Below are 25,428 nucleotides of genomic sequence, written 5' to 3'. Positions count from 1 at the left end.
CTCTAAATTATAGCATAAGGTCTATCATGGGTCTATGAGCGTAAATCATAAATAATGATACACGTGATAAGTTCGTGATAGAATAAAATAACTTGTGATAGTGATCATGATTCATGATCAAACTATAAATCTAGGAGGCTAGGCTCTCTAGTTCCATCCATTGTATACTATAATGTCTATATTGTCTATATTGGTAATATTAGTGATGGGCAAATTCTTGAGAATATCGATACGGTTATACTCTAGGAATGAACTTAGCTACTATTCGATAGTTCCCATCACTTAACCACTCTATTGGTTATTTGCATAGATAATAAAGATTAGAAGATTTTATCACCTATTGTTATTTGAACTAAGCAGACCAAACGCTGGATCATGGCGTTTGCAGTGCTTGCAAAAGCTTTGAGCTTTCTTCGTTGTTTAGTATTAGTAAACAGGCCACGATGTAGAGAAGAGAAACATCATGAAACCTTAGATCTAAGCATGAAACACACCACCCTAATTTCTTTGTTATCAAACGTTCACAATTAGTCCAACGTTGTTTTCCACTCATCGTTTTACACTTTTACCCATAGATATTAAATTCTTTAATACCTATGGCAAGGTGGATATTATATCCACTTTGACCTATGGTTAATTTGTTCTGTGGTTTTACCACGGTTCAGTGATATACCGGAATTATTATTATCATATTATTATCTAGAAAAAAATAGTAGCTCTAGCATAAATAATAGTTAATATTTAGTCCGACAGTCAGCACTCGTGATCGTAAACTCGTAAAGGCATTCGAGTATCCGACCGTTCGGGACTTCAGGTGTCGGAAACTCGGAACTTCGGGTAATTCAGACGTTCAGATTCAGTATTCAGTATTCACTATATAGTAATAGTAATATAGTATCTACTTTTCAGTAATCAGTTATCATTAACCAGCCGAGCACGGCGGTTTGTTATTTGTTCCGCCTTCCGCGCTATTTCCCTAAATTAGTGATAGTGTTAGGTGTTGAAACTTGAAACTAATATTGTGCTTGTTAACTTGGTTTTTGAAGGTACTTAAGTTAAATACCGGTTCACACAGACGTTTTTTGTATAAATAAATAACGCTCGCACGAGGTGAATATCGAAACTGTTTCCTCACGTAGTTTTCAATTTTTTTATTTTTTTTAAAAAAAATTCGGGTTTTTGCGCAATTATGGGTCTATTGACAGAAGGGCAACCACTCACCTGGGAAGAGACGAAACAATTAGCCGATCACGTCAGACAACACGGCATTGATCAATTTCTGAATTTGTACCATCAACTATTGGATCGTAAAGGAGATGTATTGAAATGGGGTGATGAGGTAACTATTAACAATGCCCCGGTAACTAATTTAAATTTGTAATATACCTACAGCCGATGCGTCTTAACATCGCGACATTCACTTTTGTGACGTACGTCGTCGTTCATCCTTTCTAGGTCGAATACATAATCGTCAAATTTGATCATACGAACAAAATTGCAAGAGTTAGACTTTGTGCACAAGATATTTTAGGCCAACTGAATGAAAAAGAAGCAAATGACCCACAGTAAGTTAAATTATTATGCAAATCAACAAATTACAATTAGCAAATAATTATAATTAGTCATAACTACTTAATATTGTTTTAAATTTTATTACTAAAATAAACATTTTAATGTTTAAACTAATTATTTGTTTATATTTATCTTGAATTCAGAAATTGCCATTTAAAATTGCAATCTAATTTTATATTTATCTACCTACGAGCAAAGAATACATTACTATATTTGTTTTAAATAACATAATAACGAGCATAATAATTTAAAGTAATATTAATTTAATTGTAGTTAGTATTTACTACACGACACACTTGGGTATAATAAAAATACATAATGTTGAGATGTATAATAATTATATTTACTATTGATAAATTCATAACGAGGGAAATATATAAAGAAAATTAATTTGTATGATAAATAATTGTGAAGTTCTGAATAAGTAGTTGGAATATTGTATAATTGTAGTAGTTAAACTCATAGGCATAGAATGGTGGGGGCTAAGGGGGCAATCGACCCCCCCCCCCTAAATTATGTCAACCCACCTCAGAATTCTGTGTCTGGACTCTTGTCAGATTTTCCACAAGGAAAAAAAAGGCTATAGCTCCTCCTAATAAATTCATCACTCTACGCTTATGGTTAAACTTGTTTGGTTTATTTTGGAAGAAACTATAAAACTGCATATTAATGAATTTTTATATTTGTTTTAATTGATCAACTACCAATAATTTGAGTAGGTCTAATTAGTTTTTGCAGTGGTTCAAATTATCAAAACCTATTATTTTTTACGTTATCATTGATTTTATGATAGATATAGATATAGATACTAGGTAGATTATTAAATAAAATGGTGTTTATAGTTATGTTTATTGTAATCTCATTTAGATATCAATAGTTATAATTTGTTAATCAAACATAATTTTCTGGTATGGTCTCCATTAAAGTTTACTAGTTAAATGTATTTTACGAAGACCAGTTATGCATTTGTTTTTGCAGTTACTATTAGTTTTTTTTATTCCTATGCATAAGCTGTGAGGATTTTAATCTAATCAATCTAACTGGGTTTTATTATTGCAAATGTTGGTTGATAAATTGGTTGGAAATCCTGGAAAATAAGTTAGTTTTATGCAGAGAATTATAGAAACAAGCACTTACTTTCAATATACTTTTTTATTTTATAAAAGAATAATACAATTATGAAATGTATATAATTATAAATTTTAATCCAGAAAAAATAATATATTTTAACTTTTAAATAGGTATTTAAAAAGATTGTTTAATGTTTTATAATTCTTTAATTTGTAAATGACTATCATCTTATTTAAAGTTTATTTATGTTTTAAAGATTAGGTTAAATATATTTAGATATGACAAGTACCTATGAATATATCTATTCATACTATACATTTTTTTTTCTGTTTAAGTGTTGTATCAAACTAAAAGAATCCGTGTTGGATAGTATAAAGCTGTAAATTGTATATAAACTAGAGGCTAGTTCAAGTTTACCTATTTAAATATAATTAAATTATTTTAGTTCAGGGCTAAAATTATTTGAATTAACTATAGTCTGTCCAGCAAGAGAACACACTGATTTTGCGCATCTTCCTGCACCTTTCTGCTATCGAAACTAGTTTCCCTATGGTAGGGTGACGTTTGGGGATGCGCAGAAACACCGATTCTGGTAGATCTGCGGCGCGTTCTCTCGCTGGACAGAGTATAGGTATTTTAAAATATCTACTTCATAGAAAAATCTCATAGAATTATTCAATATTGTATAAAGTTTATATGAGGGATAACATTTTTATTTTTTATCCTCTATTACAGTCTGTGGATTCTTTTTTAAAATCAGACGTTATGTTTTTGTACCTTAGATAACAATTATTTTATTGTAAGATACTTTCTATCTTAGTAAGATTTTGAATAATTCTTGAAAACAGTTATAAGTCAAAAACAAAGAAAATAACATGATTTTCACAGTCTAGCACGTGTCATTTCACCCTCTTTTATTAATTATCATTGATTAGGTTAGGTTAGGTTATTATCATTAATACCTTTGTAAATATTATCCCTTTGATTCCATAATGATTAAGTACAGTACAATTGAACATTCATGTTGTAATATTATTGATTTTGATGTTGTACTCATATTTAGTATTTATGTTTTATTTTTGTGCTATATGTTGGTAACTGTGTTCTCTTCGTTATTAAATAAAATAAAATGCATCGTATAGAACTTGGTAGAAAATTATATGTGTAGTCAATGCTATACAATGTACTGCTAGATCTTACTCAATTTAATCTAATCTAGATTTATTTAATTAAATAAACTAGAAAATGCACTTGACTAACCTTATGCAATGTATCTATTTAATAATTTATCTATATTGTGAATTATTACATTCAACTTACAGATTTACTTATGCTAATGATTAATAGCTTTCATTTTGCTGTGAATGAAATAAAAATTTAGGGAAAAATCACATTTTAATGTACTTACCTGCTTTAGGCTGTATTTTGTACTCTGTATCTGTGTGTTAAGTATATTAAAAATATAAAATTATCATAATAATATGTCAGATAATTATAAGTATGTTTATTGATGATAATAGAGATATTACATTTTAATTACTATTTATGATTATTGTGTAATTTAAATTTCATACAAAAATCCCATTTCCAAACTAAAGATATACAATATATCAGATTATATAATAACTTCTTAAACTTGGCATAACAGTTTTGCACTCCATTATTGTACTTATAAATTAAAAATTTAAATATGTAATAAGTAATAATAAATGATTATTAAACCACATGATGGCATTAAAATTTATACCCATGACTTATATGAATTATCTATTAAGGTGCTTAACTCAAATTTATATACTTAATATACTAAAAGATTCAAACATTTATAATTAAAAAAAACACAATCAATAAATAATTACCGCATTATTATTTTTTGAAATTTAAAAATAATTTCACTAATTTTTTTTTCTTTAATTTTTTGTCAATTTTATAACAGCGTCTGCAAAATACAATGCATAAAGAATTCATTGTTTTGTCATGTAATATTTATATTTAAATATTCCCTATGTTTACTTTTGACCTGTATAATGCTAATGCACCATGGATAGGTTAGGTCACTTTGCTATTGAAAACCACCCCTGAAGTTTGAAATTTAAGCATTATTTTGATAAGTTATGATGTACACAGAGATAAAAAAAAACACACATCACTGTAAAATTAATACATTCATCACTTTTTTCAGAATTTAAAAATATTGCTTTGATCAAAAAACATGAAAATTTAATAGATGGTTCATTTAAGTTAGGTTATGTTAGGTCATTAAAATAAAAGTTAAAATTTTATTGAATTTTTGTTAAAATCGAGAATCTTGATCCCCCCTCTCAAAGCCTTATTTTACTTATATTGTGAAGTTTTTTTTTTTTTTTTTTTTGAAAATGATAAAGTCGATAGTTTTGTACTAAAAAATGTAATTCTTCCCTCCCCGAAGAAAATTCCTAATTACCCCATTAAAGTTGCCCATTTCGCTTAGAATCGTTTTTCGTATACCTACATTGGCTGAATTATATTATGGAATTTTAATTTAACACATTTATCACAGTGATCCACTCAATACCAATTCTATAATATATAGATTAAGATCACTTGTATTCTTCTTTTTGTTATTATTATTATTGTTTTGAATAATAATAGATTATAAGACTTATTGTAGATTTATAATAAAATATATGCATTAGAATTTTCTGAATACTATGGATTAAATGACATTCGTTTTGATTAGATTATAATTGTACGTCTTTTTTCATCAGGTTGTCAAGTAATAAATTATATTTTCGTTCATAAATATTAGAATTGTTCAATATACCTACAAGTGTTAAAAAATAAATTGCATTTTGCTTTGTATTTGATGTATTTTTTTAATTAGGTACTCCTTGTTTAAGATTTAGGAGGTAAAATCAAAAATGTGGGAACGTCGATCTTTTGTTTTTGGAATAATTATCGTTGAATTATATAAATCAGTACGTATGTCTAAATTCTTTATTCACGTGTGTTGGACGGAAAGAAAATCACCATTTATAATCGCCTTAATAGCTAATTTCAAAAACTTTTACCTATGTTTTTTTTTATGATAAAAATCCTATTTAAATAAAATATAATTACATTTATGTGTTTGAAGATTTAAATTTTAAACGGCTACATATTAAAAATGGTTATAGTATAATATATTTTAATATATTTCATCTTTATTTCTATAGTACCATTCAAATTGAATTAAAAAATGCAATGTATAATCCGTTATAAAATTACCGTTATATCCAAATGGTATAAAAAAATAGTGTTAATTTTAGGTAAGATCTTAAGTTCTTCATAAATCATTATATATATTTATTTACATATTACACGTGGATTTGTACATAATAAGGTAATTCATTTTTCTCTAATCATAATGATTCCTTTTTTTTTTAGTTAGCTTAAATAAAATGTTAAAATATAATTACATATGATAAAATATAATTAATTAAAATAAGTAACGTGTGATAAAAATTAAATAATATAATAACATACCTATTTAGGAAACTTATTATTAATTATTATTTATGTATTATCATTTATGTTAAACAATAAAAAGTATAAATAATGTAGTAAATAAATATATTATATATTTATATCTACTACTTGTAAAAAAATTAGAAACACTTAAATTGTTTTAAAATCGCTTTTTAATTTTTAAATTTCAATTTATTAAGGTTCGAATGAAAATTATTTACTATTATCTATGCGACCCATATTTAACAAAATATTACATATATTATGCAATATTATCGGCAATTTTAAAAATGACGCAATCGTGTAAAAATGATCTCACTCGAGTTACCATTGTTCGTCAGTTATTTTAATTATCTTAATAGACATAAACCGATTTATAATGCCATCTGCGTATAAAATTAGGAATATTACTCAATGTTATATTTGTAGATAAGTTCATAATATGTTTATACTTAAAACCTGCTGAGTTCAGTGATAACTAGGTTTTGGATGTTTGAGTTATGGTCTTTAAAATTCTTAATATGCCCTTCTGTAACTATAAAATATGACATAACAAACTTCGTTTAGAAATTAAATTTATTCAAATTATATTATACATTTTTTTAAAGAGTTATAGATTATTAAATAATTATTAATTTTGTAAAAGACGTTTCATATTTGCGCGAATTGTTAGTGGTGTGACACCAATAATAGCAATAATATTTTCCTAGCTATGAACGTACCTGCAGTACGTGTAAGTCTAATACTGTATATTTTAAATGTTTTTTGAAATTAAAAATGTAAAACAAAAAAAAAATACCCCAATATATATGCAAAATAAAATTATATGTGTATATTGTATGTGGACGTAGGTAGATATCTGCTTTTACGTTTTATTAAACAGGTTAATAATTTGGTCTGTGCAAAATTTGTGTACGACAAAAAGAACAAATATGAAAATTATTAACATAATATTTTTAACTTCAGTGATAATTCTATTGTACAACATATATTTAAAAATATAAATAATTAAAATAAATTTAGTCGCTGTTTAGGTTGGTGCTATATAGAACTATAGAATCATATATATTATATAAGTTTCTTTTTTGTAGTTATTTATTATGTCTGCATTTGAATTATCGTGCGTTCGTGTGTTTACACAATTTCTAGGTAGTGATCTATACATACTGAATATACACGTTATTTTTATTTTTATTATTAGCTACTAGTATAAAGTATGATGGCTCAACAATAAATAATATACACGTTTAAATCGATATATTTGACCACCTATTGTTTTTATGCCATTGGCTCAAGGACATCTAGTTTTTAATATTATAATTTATGATGTACAAGATAATCCAGTGTTAAGAACATAATATATTGTACCTGTAATATATTGTATTGCATTTAATACATATTAGTATGTACTTATCGGGTACTATATTTTCATCATTGTCATCAGCGTATATCTGATTTCTTTAAAGTTTAAACTATTAGCGTTTTACCATATGATGTGAATTTAATGATTTAAAAATATTGTGTGTACGTGTGTCGTGTATCATTATATAATACATAGTACATATAATTGTAGATCTTTGTGTTATGAAACCTCATAGTATACTCGTAATTATGTATGAATTACTCTAATTTACACATTTGTGTGTTGTGTCTATATAATAGTAATGTAAAATCGCTGTGGAGACCTGAATACGGGGCTTACATGATTGAGGGCACTCCTGGAAAACCATATGGTGGCCTTTTGGCCCATTTTAACATAGTAGAGGCGAATATGCGGTACCGCAGAGAGGAAGCACAACAATTACTCGGGCCGGACGAGGTGCTGATGACCATCACGAATTTCCCCAGGTATGCAAAACTGCTGTATACAGATGACTATTGTTATTTTTGCTTGTCCCCCTCCCCATCTATGCGTTATTGATCCATAATGATTGCGGGAGTTTAAGATGATCGATAACTGATTATCATTGCACAATTTAAACGCATTTTGGTGACTTTTTTACACCTTAATATTCTGCGAGCATGTATCAATAATTATTATATTATATGTGTGAGGTGGTGATATGGTGTTGTAGTATTAAGCTTTGAGTGTCATAATATTCAGTACGACAATTTTTGAACTATTTCGATTTTTGAGATATACGTGCACATATTTGATACTATAAATTGATCGTAATGATCATATGATGCAGATCGAGATAATTGTTACCGCGTTTTACAACCAAGTTGACTAGCTTAACTTATACCTTTATTGATATTTATCGCGTGCAGGGAAAAGATATGGAGTTGTCTTAAGTTTCTTATATTTTTCGAGCAGGGAGGGATATGGGCAAGGATGAGGGACTCATTGAACGTTAGAAAGGCTATGCACTGGATTCGGTGTTTTGGGCTTGTAGTTTCAGATGGCCCAGGCACAGATATAACAAAATATGCACGCATATGGGACGCATTTGTGTGCAGGCTTGGATGTCCAGAGTTCACGTGGCCCGTGGATCAGCCGACACCCAAGATTGGCGCTTCGCGTTCGCTGTTCATACCGGACTCGGCGATTTACAAAGGACATCCGAGGTTCTCTACGCTCACCAGGAATATACGGCAACGGAGAGGGGAGCGAGTGGCCATAAACATTCCGAGTAAATATACCTGTCTTATATATATATATATATATAATAAAGGTACATTTAAAAATCTGTGTGTGCGCGCACATATACACATACATATTTTATTAGCAGAATAAGCAAGTTGTTTTTTACATTCCTATAAGACTGGAGCTATACACGGCGAATTTCGTTGTCGTCGAAAACCTATATGTTTAAATCATGCTGGCTATACGATTTCGCTGCGAATTAAATCGCCGCGATATTCATTGGCGGTCGACGATTTTTTTCAAAATCGCACAATCCGTAAAACCGCGTGACGGAATTCGTTGTGACGGACAGAACGATATTCGCTGTGAAATCCGCTCAACGAATTTCGCAGCGAATATCGCCGTGTATAGCTCCAGCCTAAACGGTCACTATTGTAAAATGACTATACGTTAGCAAATTAACTAAGTTGATGGTAAGTGCTGCAGAGACCGCCGGTGTATATTGTGTAGTACTGTAGTATAATATTATATATTTATACATAGGTAACTTTATTTCATTATTATACTACTATTATTATTGCTATATTACTAATTATTGTTCGGTCGACTGTGTCATCACTCATCAGATTTGTATATTCGTAATTTGAGTTTTGATGTGGTTTTTTGTGTATGTGTTAGTGTATTGTTTAAGTAGATATAGGTTAGGTACTTGTTGCATTTGAAAAATACAAGTGTTTGTAAGCTTAACAAAGATATTGAATATTTATGCGGAATTATAATTTCAAAATATGACATGACACGAAAATTTATTGTTGGATTTTTTAATATTATAATTACCATTGTATTAATTCAACATGCCATATTGTGTTCGATGAATGAAGTATAACTTTGCGATAATATGTATATTATTTCTCGAAGTTGTCTCCCAGGTAGCTCTGCAGTTATAACTGAATATTATAGTTTTATTTAGTGTTTTTAACTATCTACTTGTTTTCTAATAATAATTAGCATTTTCTATAGTAGCAGTATAGCATGTTATACCTATTAATCAAATTAAAATTTTTTTTTTTTTAATAATTTGTTATTATACTTGTATGTAGTCACTAGTATGGCGATAACTATTTATTGTTCTGGTCTCGTTTTATATATATAATATATATATGTTTATTTAATTTAAAACTTCAATAGGTAATGATGATAAAATATTTTAACAGGCATACATAATATGTTTGAAAGATAATTTAAACATAAATAACTGTATACTTGTAGGTGTCATTAATACCTATGTATGTAACGTAACACTATTTAATATATAGTTTATACAAATTCAATAAATCCATACATGATAAAGGTCACTACTACCATATTATTATTATATACATATGCGAACGATTATGATAATATAAAATATAATATAGTATATTATATTAACCTCGTGAAATTTCCAATACTTATAAAGTTATAAGTTTATAACAGTCGTTTTTACGATCATGGAGGGGGGAAATCAATATCACATTATGATATTCTTGTGCATTTTTATGTTAAATTTAAGTTACAATATATTGTATATTATTATTTTATAGTGTATATAATACATGCTAACTACGGAATATTATCTTTTTTTTTTACAATCTGTTACCTAACTAGAACAATAAGTAAATTTGATAGATGAATTTATGGCTTGGAAAGACAGATTAAAAAAAGCACTTTGTCAGTTACTCATATACATAGGTATATGCGTTTACCATAGTATTATACAATTTAAAATTTTAACTAGATTAATAGGTCCCGACACCACCGCCGTTTTAATCTTTTTGGGGTTACCTGGTATAATTTTTGACTTGAGTCCTTTAATTAAGGGATTGGTGTGGTTTTGAACATTTAAGTTGAATTGCCTGTAGAATGTTTTAGCTGCATCGTGGACGGGTGAGATGGCAAGATCGCTATTTAAGGTCTGGTTGGACACGCATATAGAAGGGCGCTTTAGTTATAGCACGGAGGCCGGAGGGTTTTGGATTGAAAGCGCTGGATACAGTTTATGTTTGAGATTTTTGCAGATCCCCATGCTTGGATTCCATACGTCCACATTGGTTTGAGATACAGTTTGTATATTAGTAGCTTGGTTGGTAACTTTATTTTGCTGGTGGTTAAGAGAGAACAGAGAAGACGAAGTCGATCGTTTAAGGATAGTATTTTGTTTCGAAGATGAGGAGACCATGTAAAACGTTGATCAATGATAATACCTAACAGAATATTATCTAGTCTTAAAATAATTAATCTTAATAGCATATATCTTACAAGTAATAATATGCTGCACTGCTGCAGATATTTTCTAATATATGTATTACTATGTTAAGGTTATTGTTGCAATTACGTATTATATAGTTTACGGTTGGTTCTACTACGTATTTATATTGTATGACCATTGGTTAGATTCAAGATTGAAATTTATATTGATGAACTATAGTATTAAAATTTCGTATTAATTAATTTTTATTATTACTTTATGGTTTCTTATGTATAGATATAGTTGGTATACCTATCTACTTAAGATCTCTTTGTTTTTAAATTAAATTTAAACAAAAGTATAAATAGTATACAATATTAATTTATAGACATGTAGGTATGTGTAATTATTACAAAGCCAAAACCGCTTTTGCCCAATATTTTCTGTCTTAAACTCTTAGCAAAAAAGCAAAAAAAAATATTATTCTTTTCTAGTTTTCCAGTTATCTAAATTATTGAATGCACTCTTGACATTTTGCAATAATTGATAATATTTATTATAATGGAACGCAAATAAAATTTAACCAATATAGTGTTTATTTTTAATTTATAGTATTCAAAGATGAAAACACTCAGAATCCGTTCGAAGAAGATTTGATTAGTATCGGCGGGGATGCGGACAGTTTGAACGCGGCATTACCCGATCACGTATACATGGATGCCATGGCATTCGGCATGGGCTGTTGCTGTTTACAGATGACGTTTCAAGTACGCAATAATATGATGACCGTAGGTCATTTTAATTCTAATGAAGTGTTGCACTTACCAAAATGTACCTATTATTTATTTTGATTGCTAAAAAATTGTACAGGCATGTTGTATCAAAGAAGCCCGAACTCTTTATGATCAGCTCACTCCGCTGTGTCCAATTTTGGTGAGTCAAACATTTACACTTAAATTTGCAAAACAACTAAATAATAACAGAGTTTTAATTGTTGTTTTTATATAATATTATGTCGTAGGCATACGAGTATAGCCTAATCAGGCATATGACTAAATTACCTAGGCATATAGTCAAAGAATTTGATTGTTATGCAATTTCACTATCCGCCTAGAAATTAAGTTAAATGACTATTTAAAGTGAATCAAATAAATAATAATAAAAATGAAACAATTCGTATTATTTAAAAAATTTAACCATATTTATTATTTTCTATTAGTTATTTATTGTTATTAGATATTCATAAAAAAAACTACGATATCTAATCATTTATTAATATGTAAAACACGTAGGTATATGAAATATGTTTAATTTCGTATCCAACGGTACTATTGTTTTAAAAATTAAATCATAAATATATATAGATAATTACTAATTAGATGTGATAGACGTAGACGATAGTACGAGTATATTAACATCCTATTGGTATATAGTACGAGTAGTGAGTACAATATATTATTAAATAAAAATAAAAATTCCATTGGTTTTTACATTGGGAAATAAACGTATTAGGTTAACCTGCAACTAAGTATATCGAGTATTCGAGTTGTGAGTTATGTTTAAAAAAAAATGTTAAATGTTACCCCAAATGGTGAAAAACACACATCGTTAAATCAATATAAATAAATAAATAAATAAATAAATAAATATACATTCATCACTTTGTTTAGAATTATTTTTCATATACAATGTGGTACATAAAAATTAGTATTACACTTGTCCAACTTGTTTTATCTAATCGTATCTGGTATTACATATATATATATATATATATACATAATAAATAAATTATTATATGCCTATTCATTTTTTCCACATTTTTGATGTAGTTAGCATTGACGGCGGCATCGCCTGTATTTCGAGGGTACTTAACAGACGTAGACTGTCGCTGGGATGTGATATCACGGTCCGTGGACTGCCGCACGCGACAAGAAAGGGGATTGGAGCCGTTGACCACAGACAAGTTCGTTATACCCAAATCGCGTTACGACTCTACCACGTTGTACCTATCAAGCCAAGGAGAAAAGTGAGGGGATTTTTTTTACTTTAAAATACTTTTTATTATTATTTTATATTAGTAGGTATACTGATTTTTTGTACACATCAAGTTTTGGTGTTATTTTGATTTTCATCAAAATTTTTGGCGTGGTAATTTGTCTTTTTTGGGATTCTCAACTGTACCTTTTCTGCAGCCTAATCACTTTTTTTTATGTATAATGTGACATTGATAAATTTGTTTTTTATTAATGTTAAATTTGCATATAAATGTGATAGCACCAATGCTTTTTAACCTATACACAAACGACCAGCCAACTCCGAGAGACACGTAACACTTTTTATATGCAGACGATCTAGCAATCACAGCTTAAGATACAACCTTCGATTATGTAGAAAAGAAATTAAAAAACGCACTTAAAGTCATGACCAACTTCTATGACAATAACCAATTAAAACCAAACCCAAACAAAACACAGGTATGTTGCTTCCACCTACGAAACCGTGATGCCAAGAAACACCCTAATATAGAATGACTGGGAAAACACTGCACAACACTGATTATCCCGTGTATCTTGGTATCACCTTAGACAGGACATTGACATTTAAGGAGCACTGTTCGAAAACTAAAATGAAAGTACAAGCAAGGAACAACCTACTTAGAAAACTAGCTGGAAGCCAATAGGGGGTACGACCTCACCTCACACCATACGAACAACAGGAATAGCCCTATGTTTCTCAACTGGAGAATATGCGTGTCCATTTTGTGTAGCCAATCCAAACACGCCAAAAATGTATCTGTAGTTCTGAAGGATACCTGCAGAATCATAACGGGATGTCTTAGACCAACGCCTACCATACAAGCTATACCTTCTAGCAGGCATAGCTCCACCTGAAATTAGATGACGAGTAACCACCGATATAGAAAAAACCAAACAGATAAAGGACGAAAGACATCCTATGTTTGGACATGAAATCACTAACACAAGACTTAAATCTCGAAAAAGTTTCATACAAACAATAAAAGAACTGCACGAATTCCCACAAAAAGCTAGACTGCAAAGGTGGCAAGATGAGCTATAACCGGAAGAACTGACTCAGTCTACACAACAACTTCCAATGGGTGAACACCTTCCATGGCCATTATGGAAAACTCTTTAACAGATTGAAAGCCGGGGTGGCGATGACTTAAGCTATAATATGGTAAAATGGAAATTTAATGGAGAAGATGACACATGCGACTGTGGAGAACGACAGACCGATGAACACCTTTTTTTATGTACCATGAGTCCAGCACAATGCACCAGGGAAGATCTGATTCTGACAAACACAAATGCAATAGAGGTGGCCGCTTACTGGTCTCAATACAACATATAGAACGTTACCAAAAATGTGATTTATTAGACGTACCAAATTGATTTATTTTATTTTATTTGTTTATTTTATTGTTGTTTTTTTTTTATATATATAATATAATTGTTATTGGCATTTTTATTATCGGACACGACAAAAAGAATATAAGTGTAATGAAATATTAGTATTTTTGACAGAAATAATTACTCTTGTGTAATCTAATATATTTTTGAAATTAACGCTGAAAACAACTGACGCTGTACATGTGCAGTCAATCATATTTAACCTAAAACTCACATACTCGTACTTACTAAACTGGTGTTTATTTTTGTAATAACTTAAAAACTTAGGATAAGATTTCCTTTTAGCGTCTAGCTTTATCTACCGTTTCGGACATAGTAAGCGTCTAGACCCGGCGTCGTGACGCTTTGCTGTACCCACACTTTAATGCTGTAAGGAAATCGTACCTTATTCAGGCACGGACTATTGATGCAATACAATTTAATTATGAAATTTGATTTTGTATTTATTTATTTTTTAACATTTTTACTTGACAAGTTTTTTTATTTGTTGCGGTAGGTTTAACGACGTGTCACTGGTATACGACAAAACGATCTACAACAAACTTAAGAGCGCCGACATCGATCATCAGATGGCTCAGCACGTAGCGCACCTATTCATCCGAGATACTGTATCTCTGTTTAACGAGAAAGTGCATCAAGATGATACTGTCGAGATGGATCACTTTGAAGTATACTTCACCTAAACATATAGGTTTTTTTACTGTATATATACATTATACATGTCAAAGATTCAACGACTCTTTCTTTTTAAAAAAGTTTATTTTCTTGTATATATCGTACATACGAATAATACGCTCCTCGAAATGCTTTAATAATTTTTATTTAAATAAATGCATATTTTAACTTTTAAAGGGTATAATATTACATTATTAATATAATATAGAAAGCAGGTTTGTGAATTACTACTCGTATTTAAAGTCTTATTTTAAAAGAATAATAAAATATTAATGTTTGAAGCGTCCTTTATTGCATTTTTCCAACTCGTAGGTTAGAAACGATTATGCCGTAACTATTAATTGCACATCGTGATTCGTAATGACAAGTCAAAGGGTAGATTAAGTTCTTAAAACTGGTAGTAATTTGGTAGTCAATTACATGCTTTATAATGTATAGTTACTTTCTAATATAATTATAGTTATACTCATTAAAAATATTGTACTTTAGTCGGTTAGTCCCTTGTCCAATGTCTATAGTGAAATATTGTTTTTACTTGTTTAACATGTAATATAAACAAATTATTTTGCACCACCCCTTATAAACTCAACTAAATACGATATTTAAATGTATACACATACTTTAATATAAATAATAAATATAAAATGTATTATTTCAATCAATTTTGGAAATAAAATAATAACAAACGTGCTCGTTTTGTTTTATATAATACATAATAGAACATACAGTCAACTAATTGGCAGACAATGCGGTTTAAGCCTCCGCCTCCTAAGTCAACAATCGGTTGGCGCGTGGAATTCAGACCATGTGAAGTGCAACTAACCGATTTTGAAAACGCCGCGATCGTGTGCTTCGTCGTCCTACTCACTAGGGTTATTTTGTCGTATCAATTAAACTTCATCATTCCCATTAGTAAAGTACGTTTTATCAGTCATTCCGTCGAGGTGAATAATATAATTATTCACATATATTATATTATATTATATATAATATATACGTATATTAATCAAACCATTTGTAGGTGGACGAGAATATGTCAAAAGCTCAAAAGCGATCTGCTGCTCTAACGGAGAAGTTTTGGTTTCGTAAAAACATTGCTGCATCTACATCTAAAACCGCAAACGTTGACGTAAATGGTTCCCACGACGATGCCTCTTACACGACAATGTCCATAAACGAAATCATCAACGGAAAAGTAAATATAATATAATAGTTTGAGACTTTTGACTTATAAACATAGTACAGTTGGGATCATAGTATTTGAGACTATTTTATTTTGCAAGTTTGTGCGGTTAAAATTAAAACGACTTGAAGAAAACAGAACGACTCACATCACTGAAATTACTTTAAAAAAAAAATAATTATTTATTTTATTATTTACCTTGGTTTTTTTAACGTTTACTCGAAACAGTCGAAACAATGCATGTATTGTACTGGTTTAATACATTACTCCATTAGTATATTGTAATATTAATATTATATTATTATATGTTAGGTATTATTATTTTGCGCTTCGTGATAAGAATAAAATATACTTTGACGAATCGATACATAGTGTTTTTATGAGTTGATTGAATAAGCTAATATATTATGTTGTACATTAATACATTACATATTATTTTAATGACTTTGAAGACTCTAAAAGCTAACTTCTGAGTTCAAAATTAAACAATATAATATATGTTTAATTTGACCTACGTATTGCGTAACCTATAAAATTAACGTGTTTTCAGATGGGCGAATTCCCCGGTCTCATTCCGTTGATTCACAGTTACTTGTCCAGTATGGAAGTCGATACAGACACGCATTGCACCATCCAACAGTATCTAAAGCTCATTTCACGCCGTGCGTCCGGCCAAATCGATACGACGGCTAGTTGGATACGTCGGTTTATCCAAGAACATCCGTCGTACAAGTATGAACGATGATATCATAGCGACCTTCGACCATTTTTTAGTTGGTTACGAATGAATTATGTGATTTTTGTTCGGCAGACGAGACTCCGTCGTTAGCAATGAAATCAATTACGACTTATTAATGACGGCCGATGGCATCCAGTCCGGTCGCATTTCTTGTCCTCGACTTTTGGGAGACTGTCTGCTGGCTAACTCTAAAACAAAGGAAACAATACCGCCGGCCGTGCAAAAGGTATATTCTTGTACTCCGTAGACGTACATACCTATATTGCTGTTATCCTGTTTGTTCTAATATATTTTATGTACACCGTAATTATTCAATAATAATTTTTGTGCTTTATTGAAGTACCATCAATAACAATGAATAACACTATGTTTTATGAAAATAAGAGTTTATTTAATACTTTACATTTTTATACTTTATATATAGTATGTATAATTGAGTAATAAAAGTAACATAATATACGTGAGATAAAATAGGGCATATTGGGAATTATTAGGAAAAAACATTATACCTATATTGTATAAGGTACAAACACACACATACAAGTTACTTTTTTTTTAAATGTTTATTATTTTAATATATTATTGTATACTTTAAAAAATAAAAGTTATTTGACATGCTAGTCGCTGTCATCATTTATAAAGTATTTGGTCTTTTTTATGAACCCACCAATTTCCTCTTCAGAGTCACTGTTTGTCAGCGATGACTTTCTTTTATGAGTCTCATCAAAACCTTCTTTATCACTTCCATCTAAATGAGATTTCATAGTATGAACTGTGTCATCTTCTAATAAGGTATTCATTTTTTTTAATGTTGAAACATTTTGATTATTACCTTTGTCACTATCAACTTGTTCTAAAATAATATGATTTGATATTTTCTGGTTAGGAATAGCTTCTTCATCTTCTTCATCACTGTCTTCTAACACAGCCTTTCTTTTTTTCATTGAAACAATACTCTTTTCCAAATCATCTTCATCACTGTCTTCCAATAATTGTTTTATTGAAAAACTATGGCCACTGATATTATTACCACTTGTGTCCAAAAGTACTTTTATAGGGGTAACATTATCTTCAACATCACTATTCTCTAATAAAAATGTATTTATATTATGACCAATACTTTTGTTAAATCCAATTTTTTCTTTACTATAGTGAGAATTATTCAATTTTGTATTTATGATCTCCTGATCATCATTTACACTGTTTTGAGCTAGAGATTTCCTTATCCTGTCAAATGTTGTTCCGACATCCTCATCACTACTGTCATCAACTTTATAGGTTGTATTTGTTTCATCAGTAACAAAATTACCTTCTATCACATTCTTGATTGCTGTAGATCGTTGGTGGATATCATTTGCTTGCCATCTACCTGGTATACGCCAATAGGTTTCCTTTTAAATATACATTATTATTAGTTTTTGATTATTCAATTATTATTGATTTCATTGTATGTGTTACCTGAATACTTGAAGGTCTATGTAAGCCTAATATTTGCATCATATCTTGAAAATCAACATCATTAACAGCTGTCATACACTCATCAGACAATGGCAATAGGGGAATATCAGATTCGTCTACATCCAAATCATCTACTGCCTCGTCTAAGCTCTCAATCAACCACAGTAAAGCTGTTTTCATATCCTTATTGATTATTTTTTTAATAGAATTTAATACATAAACAGAAGTTAAACTATGGTAAGTAGGTTCAGTGTCATAATCCAAATCCAAATCATCATTACTTTCATCACTCGACTGGTTTTGATTTTTGATAGCTAAACAAATAATGAAAAAGAATATTTTTATTATTTTTGAAATAATGATAATCTCTTTGAGTACATTTATTAGAATCCTTAGATTTTTTTTTTAACAGCTCCTTTCGATCTCTAATCAAACCCAATTCAAGTATTTTATCAATTATGTGATTTTTTGGACGTTTCACATCTAATTTATTCATGATTGAATTTATTGGACAAGTCGCATCTTTAAATTCTTGAAATATTTGAGTAATTTGTACTATTTCAGCTTCAGAAAATTCTCTGACCATTCTTTTGGTTTTCTAAAAAATAAAAATATTTAAAGTACTTAATGAGTTATTAACATAAAACATTTAAAAACACTTACTCTTATTGGTATAATATCAAGTTGTTTGAGTTTTTTAATGATACTTATTTTTGAACGGTCCTGTCTAATAAGGTTTTTGCAAATCCAAGCTACTTCATCTAAAAAAAACATTACAATTCATTACATTGACCGTAAGGATATACTGTACTTAATATTATTTACCTTCATCGGGCATATCTTGTGCATATTCTTGATGAAGTCTATGTAACTCATCTTCTTGTTCCTCATTCCAATTTGTTGTTTTAGTTTTTTGGTCTGCATCATACCCTTCTTCAATTTCATATGCCACTTTTAAATCTTTCCAGAATAATAATTCTACAAAGACTTTTTTATTTTTTTTGGCAACTTCAGTAAATTTTCTCATTATAAATATAGCAAAATGTTTTAATTCCTAAAAATAATAGTCAAACAAAGTTTATTTTAAAATTAAAATATTTAATAATTGCAATAATTACTTTATGATTAGGATTTTTGGATGAAAATATTTTTTGAAAAACTCGAAAAACAGAAGCTTGAAACATCAAAGCACTGTACTTGCAGTCATATGTAATACGATGGAGAAGTTTTACTATTGCATGATTGGTATAAGTAGAATTAGTATCAAACTCTTTCAAGAGTTGACAGCAGCTTTGTAAAATTTTTGGTTTTGCAAATCTTAAAAGTAACAATAATAATTATAAATGAAAATGTACTATTTAAGAATTTGAAAAACATTAATTTAAAACAAAATAAAAAATATCTAACTTTTTTACAAAATCTAGGAATTCAAAATTAGTTTCTTCTGTTCTTATTTGACTAGAATCTTCTTCACAATCTTCTTCTTCTTCTAGACAAAATTTGATTTGTATATCAATCACTTTTTTATAAGTTAAAAGATTTATGAAAGGTTAAATCTTAATCATGTTATTGTATCTTGATATAAGCATAATAATAGTATACTTATTATTTATTGTTATTCGATTAAATTTAAATAATTTAAAAATATAGTAATTAAGACTTTAAATTTAACAAAATAATTTTATTTACGTAAAACCATTATTGTCATGATTGTTATTTGTATATTAGATATTTTATGTTTTATGTGAAATATATTCCCCTCGCCTAATCTCAGGCTGGATCCACACCTGATTTTATAAAAATATTAAATTAAAATTATTTATATCAGGTATGAATGAATCATTTGATATACTGTTTCAAATTTTTTATAAATTATTATTTTTATAATAGACATGTATTTGGAAAAAAATATGAATGAAAATTTTGAATACTTCCAATAACATAGTTTTAAAAAATATATTTAAACAAATTGATAAAAAAAAATAACGGTTTTACGTAAATAAAATTATTCTGTTAAATTTGTTTAAATATATTTTTTAAAACTATGTTATTCGAAGTATTCAAAATTTTCATTCATATTTTTTCCAAATACATGTCTATAATAAAAATAATAATTTATAAAAAATTGGAAACAGTACATCAAATGATTCATTCATACCTGATATAAATAATTTTAATTTAATATCTTTATAAAATCAGGTGCGGATCCAGCCGAGATTAGGGGGGGATATATTTCACATAAAAAATAAAATATATAATATACAAATAACAATCATGACGCGATGATGTTTTTTTCATTACTGATAGCTATTTGCTATCAAATCACGGGTGGCAAACATAAAAAAATGATTGCTTCAATTCCCTAAAAACTTTTATTAGAGTTTATTTATATATTTGTCAATAGAATATAATCAGTCGTTCTGCGTCCATCCATTTCACGACCATGGCACCGCACCACCCGCACCGTGGTAATGCTGTGGCATTGTCCATCGACTATTGTTATAGCTAAATCCAAGAAAACCTCTGAACGTATTATGTACATTGATTTGTGCATATACCAGAGATATATAAAACAATTGTTTTATTTTTAAATATCTGTGGCTATACACACTTGCAGTTGCGATAGCTGATAATATTATGTAGATTACTCTAATAAGTAATATCTTAAAATTAGTTTGTTTTCTTTTGCTAGGAATTTTTCCTAAATAAAACACAGCTTAAGGGGAGCCGCCCCCTCCGCCACACTGAATCCGCGCCTGTATAAAATATAAGTTATAATTTATTAATATACTACATACCATCAACATTGATATTTTCAGTATCATTTAAATTAATAGATTCTGTAATGTTTTCATCATATCCTGGAATTAAAAATACTAAGTAATGTTTAAGGTTGAATAGTTAAATAAAGCTTGTAAAAATATAAATGCCAATTATACCTGTGAGTGTTCCAAGATCAGCAAAGAATATTTGTTTTAGAATATCTAATTCATCATCGCTATTTAACCCTGGTTTTCCAAAATAACTATCTTCAGGCCAAACTTCCCTAAACATACACAGTTATGTAATAATAACATTAAACCCTTATTTTATATTATTTAATATATATTTGAATTTTTAAGATGGATTTTGAGTTAAACTATAATAATTAAAGAACTTTTTTTTCTCTTACTCAACTACCCTAGTTTGTTTTCAACCTTTAATAAAACATTACATTTTTGATCTATGCTATTCACACTGAAATAACATACTAGCAATCTTCATTTTAAGAATACAATGATATATTATATCCAAAATATTCATTCTTATGAATAAAACCTCAAAAAAAAATTGGTTTAATAAATTTAACTTATATAGAACATATAATGTTTCATTTAATTGCTTATGTATAGAACAAAATTAATTACCAAGTCACTCATTCAAACTTTTCTAAAAGATTCCTCATAGTGTACACTTCATACAAATGAATATATTTGTGATCTCCTCTATAATTTATTTATGTGTCCTAACCTAATATAACCTAACCTTTGCAGATTAAATACTTATTTAAATAACTAATAAATAACTATTTTAAATAGTTCTCTTAAAGCTTTTAATATTTTTGTAATATTCACTCCATTCTCAATACTGAATCTGAAACTGCTATAAAAATTGTAATCACTTTATGTTGGTTATTACTAAAGAGCAATTAATATTATACGTAAAATATATACTTAACTTAATAAATTTGTTGTTTATTAATTGGATAATTAACAATATTAATAAAACAAATATATATGTATGTATATACATTTTTATTTACCTAGAAGCTCTTAATAGTTGTACAGATTCTTCCAAACGTTTATTTCTTAGGTGCATTTGTATGCGTTGCATTGTTTCAACTCTTAAACAATATAATCAAAAAATAATAATAAAGTACAAAAATAAAATAAAATAAAATGTTTAACTACTTTTGATCTTCCATTGGCACTTCAGATATAGGATCATAAGGCCTTGCTTCAATTACATTAACTTGTTCATGGATCTGAATAATTTCTTTAAGATTTGTACTGAAATTATTCCACATACTATCATCATTTTCTGGAGTAACTTGAGTAGCAGTTTTAGATTCTAAAAATATTCATAAATAATTTTAAGCAAAGAAAAAAAATGTATTATGTATCAAATATACTTTTGTAAGTCTTTTTTTTTGATTTGCACTGCACAATTAAATTGCGCTGTTTTTTCCCCAAATGCTCCAATAGTTTCATAAAAATATGATTTGTTTCAATAACATCCTTGAGGTACATTCTAAAACATTAAATATGAATGAAATTTGAAGAATGTAATGTATTACATCAATTATTACCGTGAGAATTTCACTTCATCATATAAATTTAGCAAACCCAATAACAAATCTCTATATTCAACCATGTAAAATAAATTAGTTAAAATTGTTCGAGCACTAGATTCTAACGTTGGATTTTTACTTTGATACATCACTAAGAGTGTTTCCATTAATTCCTAGAGAATATATGAATATTAACTCAAATCAATAATATATCTTAAAACACTGAATATAATAAATACTTTATAAGCTTTAAGTCCTAAATGCATGCGTTTAGACCAAATAGGAATTTTTTTCTTATCAGTTATCAATTTTTCACGACTCTCTTCAATGCGTTCTTGCACAAAATGAAATATATTTAAAGCCATAGTTTCACTGGAAACAAATTATATAATTTATATTCATAATAAAACACAGAAAAAAATAATAAAGAGAAATATTACCTAACTAATTTAATTTCAAATTTGTAATTGCGATTAAATTCCATAAAAAATTGTATTGCCCAAAAATAATATGACTCATCATTAGGCTGGCCTTTTGAACGCACCAATATTTCCTAAAATTAAAATATAATAATATACTGAATTAAATATTTACAATATTTATTAAAAACAGAAGAAAAATTCTAACTCTGACGTGTTTCATTAACATATTATATGCCCCATATAAAAATTCAACACAAAACTCTTTTAAGAAGAGTCTAACGCTAAAGGCAGATTTTCGTTCAACACCAACATCTCTCAGAGGTAGTCTATTACGAGGAGTCTTAAGAGGTTTCTGAAATTTTTTTATAAAAATTCATTAATAATTAAGCATGCCACTCATACATAATTGATATAAAGACACATTTTAGTTATAACAAACCTTGTAACGGTCAAAAGCTTTATTTATGTTAGATGTCATTGATGAAACAACCATTTCGTTTTCACCAATTGATTTCATACCAGAAACAACAAATCGGCCACCAAACTTTGAGTGGCGTGATCCACTATACTTTTTAAGCTTATCCATCTTTTCTTTTCGTTCTTTATCCAATACTATTTTAAGTTCATGTTCATCTCTCTGTTTTTCAGTCTCAGTGCGATTGATTGATGCATTTGCAAGTTCTGATGCTTTTTGATCTCGAAGCATAAGTGAAATAATCTACGACATTTTTAGATACATTTCATTACAAATACAGAAAAAACAAACTATTAAATAATATATTTTCTTAGAGTTTATTTGAAAAAAAAAAATGATATAGGCTTAAAAGCTCACTTCTAATGCATGTAAATAATACTGTTCTTCATTAACTGAACATGCTATATACATGATGATATCAATGAGTTGACTCTGATGCATTGCCCACAAGACCTAAATAGTTTTAGTTATTAAATGTTAGTTAATCATACAATTTAAGAGGTTAGGATTAATTTACTTGATCATGTAAATTTGCATCATTGTCAGGTCTACACTCAGCATCATTATCCGCAGGCACATGAAGTATATTTCGAACTAAAATAAGAAGTCTCACTGTAGACAATACTTTTTCTTCTCCCTTCTCATGGTACTCCTATAATAAAATTAATACATACACTATTTAATAATATTATATTAAAAAAAATTAATAAAAAGTTATACATACTGCCTGTATGACTTTTGCCAATTTATTCACTATTACATTCCAGACATTGACATCTGTAAATGCTCGTTTATATTTTTGTAGGTGCGACACTATTTGCAAGTAATATTGGCTTTGTGTTTTCTCAGTGGGTGGCTGTTCATTATAAATCAATAATGCGGGTGTTGTAAGATTAACTAACAACCGTATGATCAAATCAAACAAATCTAAATTGTTTGAGTATTCAATGAGTATTGGCAATAAATCAGTTTCCACAATATTTGCTGTTCCAAGATGGCGACGGATTTCATGGTCATCACCATCGCGTCTTAAAAACTTGATCAGATCACGAACAGCCTCTGCAATAAATGACAACAGTATAAATTGAAAGTGTATTTTATTCATTTATTTATAAGTTATAACACTTATAAACTAAAACTAAGTAAATACCTGAACATTGTGGATCAATGCAATACTTTTCAGGTCCTGCATATCCTAATGAATTGCAAGTGGCAGTCAGTTCAGCATGAACTAATGCCATTACTTTTGTTTAACTAAAAAAAAAAAAAACTTTCTATTACTTATCCAAATTAACAGCCATTACAAAAGATATAAAAATAACTATGAATAATTTCTTAATATAATAAGCAAAATGTGAGAACTAAGCACATGGCCAAGATTTTAAGAGTAGTGTTTTAATGATTTTAATTTAGTATTAGTAAATACAGCTCAGGAAGGAAATGTTATTCGCACATATATCATAGAGTGTATGGTTTTAAAAAAAAATATATTTTTACATTATACAGCAGATAGGTGTTTTAATACCCAAAGCCCTGGGTACACCGTACACGCTTAATTAGAACAAACTGAGAATAGGTACGACTAAACTAATATATTTTTATTTGAACTATACGACTTTAATATGAATACTTACGTCACTAAGATTAAAGCATAACTAGTATATTGAAATCATAGATAAGACGTATAGACATATAATAGTATTAATGTACAATTTATGAAAGAGAACTATAGATTAAAATTAAATGATTAAATGAATAAATAACAGCAATGA

At 28.6% G+C, this 25,428-nt stretch overlaps 2 protein-coding genes across 8 annotated transcripts; one reads left to right on the top strand and one right to left on the bottom strand.

Annotated features, from left to right (window-relative positions):
* Positions 1-871: 871 nt before the first annotated feature.
* Positions 872-17,615, top strand: LOC126548835 (glutamate--cysteine ligase catalytic subunit). 4 transcript variants are annotated; one of them, XM_050198700.1, is made up of 12 exons: positions 872-1,339; positions 1,456-1,565; positions 7,792-7,977; positions 8,590-8,762; positions 11,556-11,731; positions 11,814-11,876; positions 12,773-12,969; positions 14,871-15,042; positions 15,769-15,966; positions 16,071-16,244; positions 16,783-16,964; positions 17,044-17,615. In XM_050198700.1, exons 1-12 carry the CDS (start codon positions 1,190-1,192, stop codon positions 17,216-17,218), a joined length of 1,956 nt encoding a protein of 651 aa, XP_050054657.1. In that variant the 5' UTR covers positions 872-1,189; the 3' UTR covers positions 17,219-17,615. The 4 variants fall into 4 exon arrangements, with proteins under 4 accessions (XP_050054657.1, XP_050054659.1, XP_050054660.1 ...); XM_050198702.1 differs by having other exon boundaries at positions 874-1,339; positions 11,556-11,710; XM_050198703.1 differs by lacking the exons at positions 872-1,339; positions 1,456-1,565 and adding an exon at positions 6,845-6,862.
* Positions 17,516-25,428, bottom strand: LOC114122746 (protein timeless homolog). 4 transcript variants are annotated; one of them, XM_050198696.1, is made up of 22 exons: positions 25,291-25,428; positions 24,807-24,910; positions 24,381-24,715; positions 24,174-24,308; positions 24,014-24,109; positions 23,621-23,899; positions 23,387-23,533; positions 23,200-23,312; positions 22,999-23,131; positions 22,778-22,932; positions 22,601-22,719; positions 22,380-22,539; positions 22,232-22,312; positions 21,369-21,475; positions 21,228-21,305; positions 19,837-19,918; positions 19,548-19,746; positions 19,255-19,483; positions 19,093-19,190; positions 18,808-19,027; positions 18,430-18,743; positions 17,516-18,362 (listed from the first exon to the last, which is right to left on the bottom strand). In XM_050198696.1, the coding sequence occupies exons 2-22, from the start codon at positions 24,895-24,897 to the stop codon at positions 17,589-17,591; spliced, it is 3,945 nt and encodes a 1,314-aa protein (XP_050054653.1). In that variant the 5' UTR covers positions 24,898-24,910; positions 25,291-25,428; the 3' UTR covers positions 17,516-17,588. The 4 variants fall into 4 exon arrangements, with proteins under 4 accessions (XP_050054653.1, XP_050054656.1, XP_050054655.1 ...); XM_050198699.1 differs by lacking the exon at positions 25,291-25,428 and having other exon boundaries at positions 17,516-17,719; positions 17,804-18,362; positions 24,807-24,971; XM_050198698.1 differs by lacking the exon at positions 25,291-25,428 and having other exon boundaries at positions 17,516-18,058; positions 18,119-18,362; positions 24,807-24,971.

The sequence above is a fragment of the Aphis gossypii genome, chromosome 1, assembly GCF_020184175.1.
Source record: "Aphis gossypii isolate Hap1 chromosome 1, ASM2018417v2, whole genome shotgun sequence".
Classification (NCBI taxonomy): Eukaryota; Metazoa; Arthropoda; class Insecta; order Hemiptera; family Aphididae; genus Aphis; species Aphis gossypii.
This window is presented reverse-complemented; position numbering and strand designations above follow the sequence as displayed.

Coding starts and splice junctions, on each gene's coding strand:
- LOC126548835 (XM_050198700.1), top strand. CDS start 1,190: ATGGGTCTATTGACAGAAGGGCAACCACTCACCTGGGAAGAGACGAAA. Junction 15,043..15,768: donor TCGAGATGGATCACTTTGAA/GTATACTTCACC, acceptor AATACATAATAG/AACATACAGTCAACTAATTG. Junction 16,245..16,782: donor ACGAAATCATCAACGGAAAA/GTAAATATAATA, acceptor ACGTGTTTTCAG/ATGGGCGAATTCCCCGGTCT.
- LOC114122746 (XM_050198696.1), bottom strand. CDS start 24,897: ATGGCATTAGTTCATGCTGAACTGACTGCCACTTGCAATTCATTAGGA. Junction 22,933..22,998: donor TAGGACTTAAAGCTTATAAA/GTATTTATTATA, acceptor TATATTCTCTAG/GAATTAATGGAAACACTCTT. Junction 19,919..21,227: donor TGAAAATATCAATGTTGATG/GTATGTAGTATA, acceptor AATTTTGTCTAG/AAGAAGAAGAAGATTGTGAA.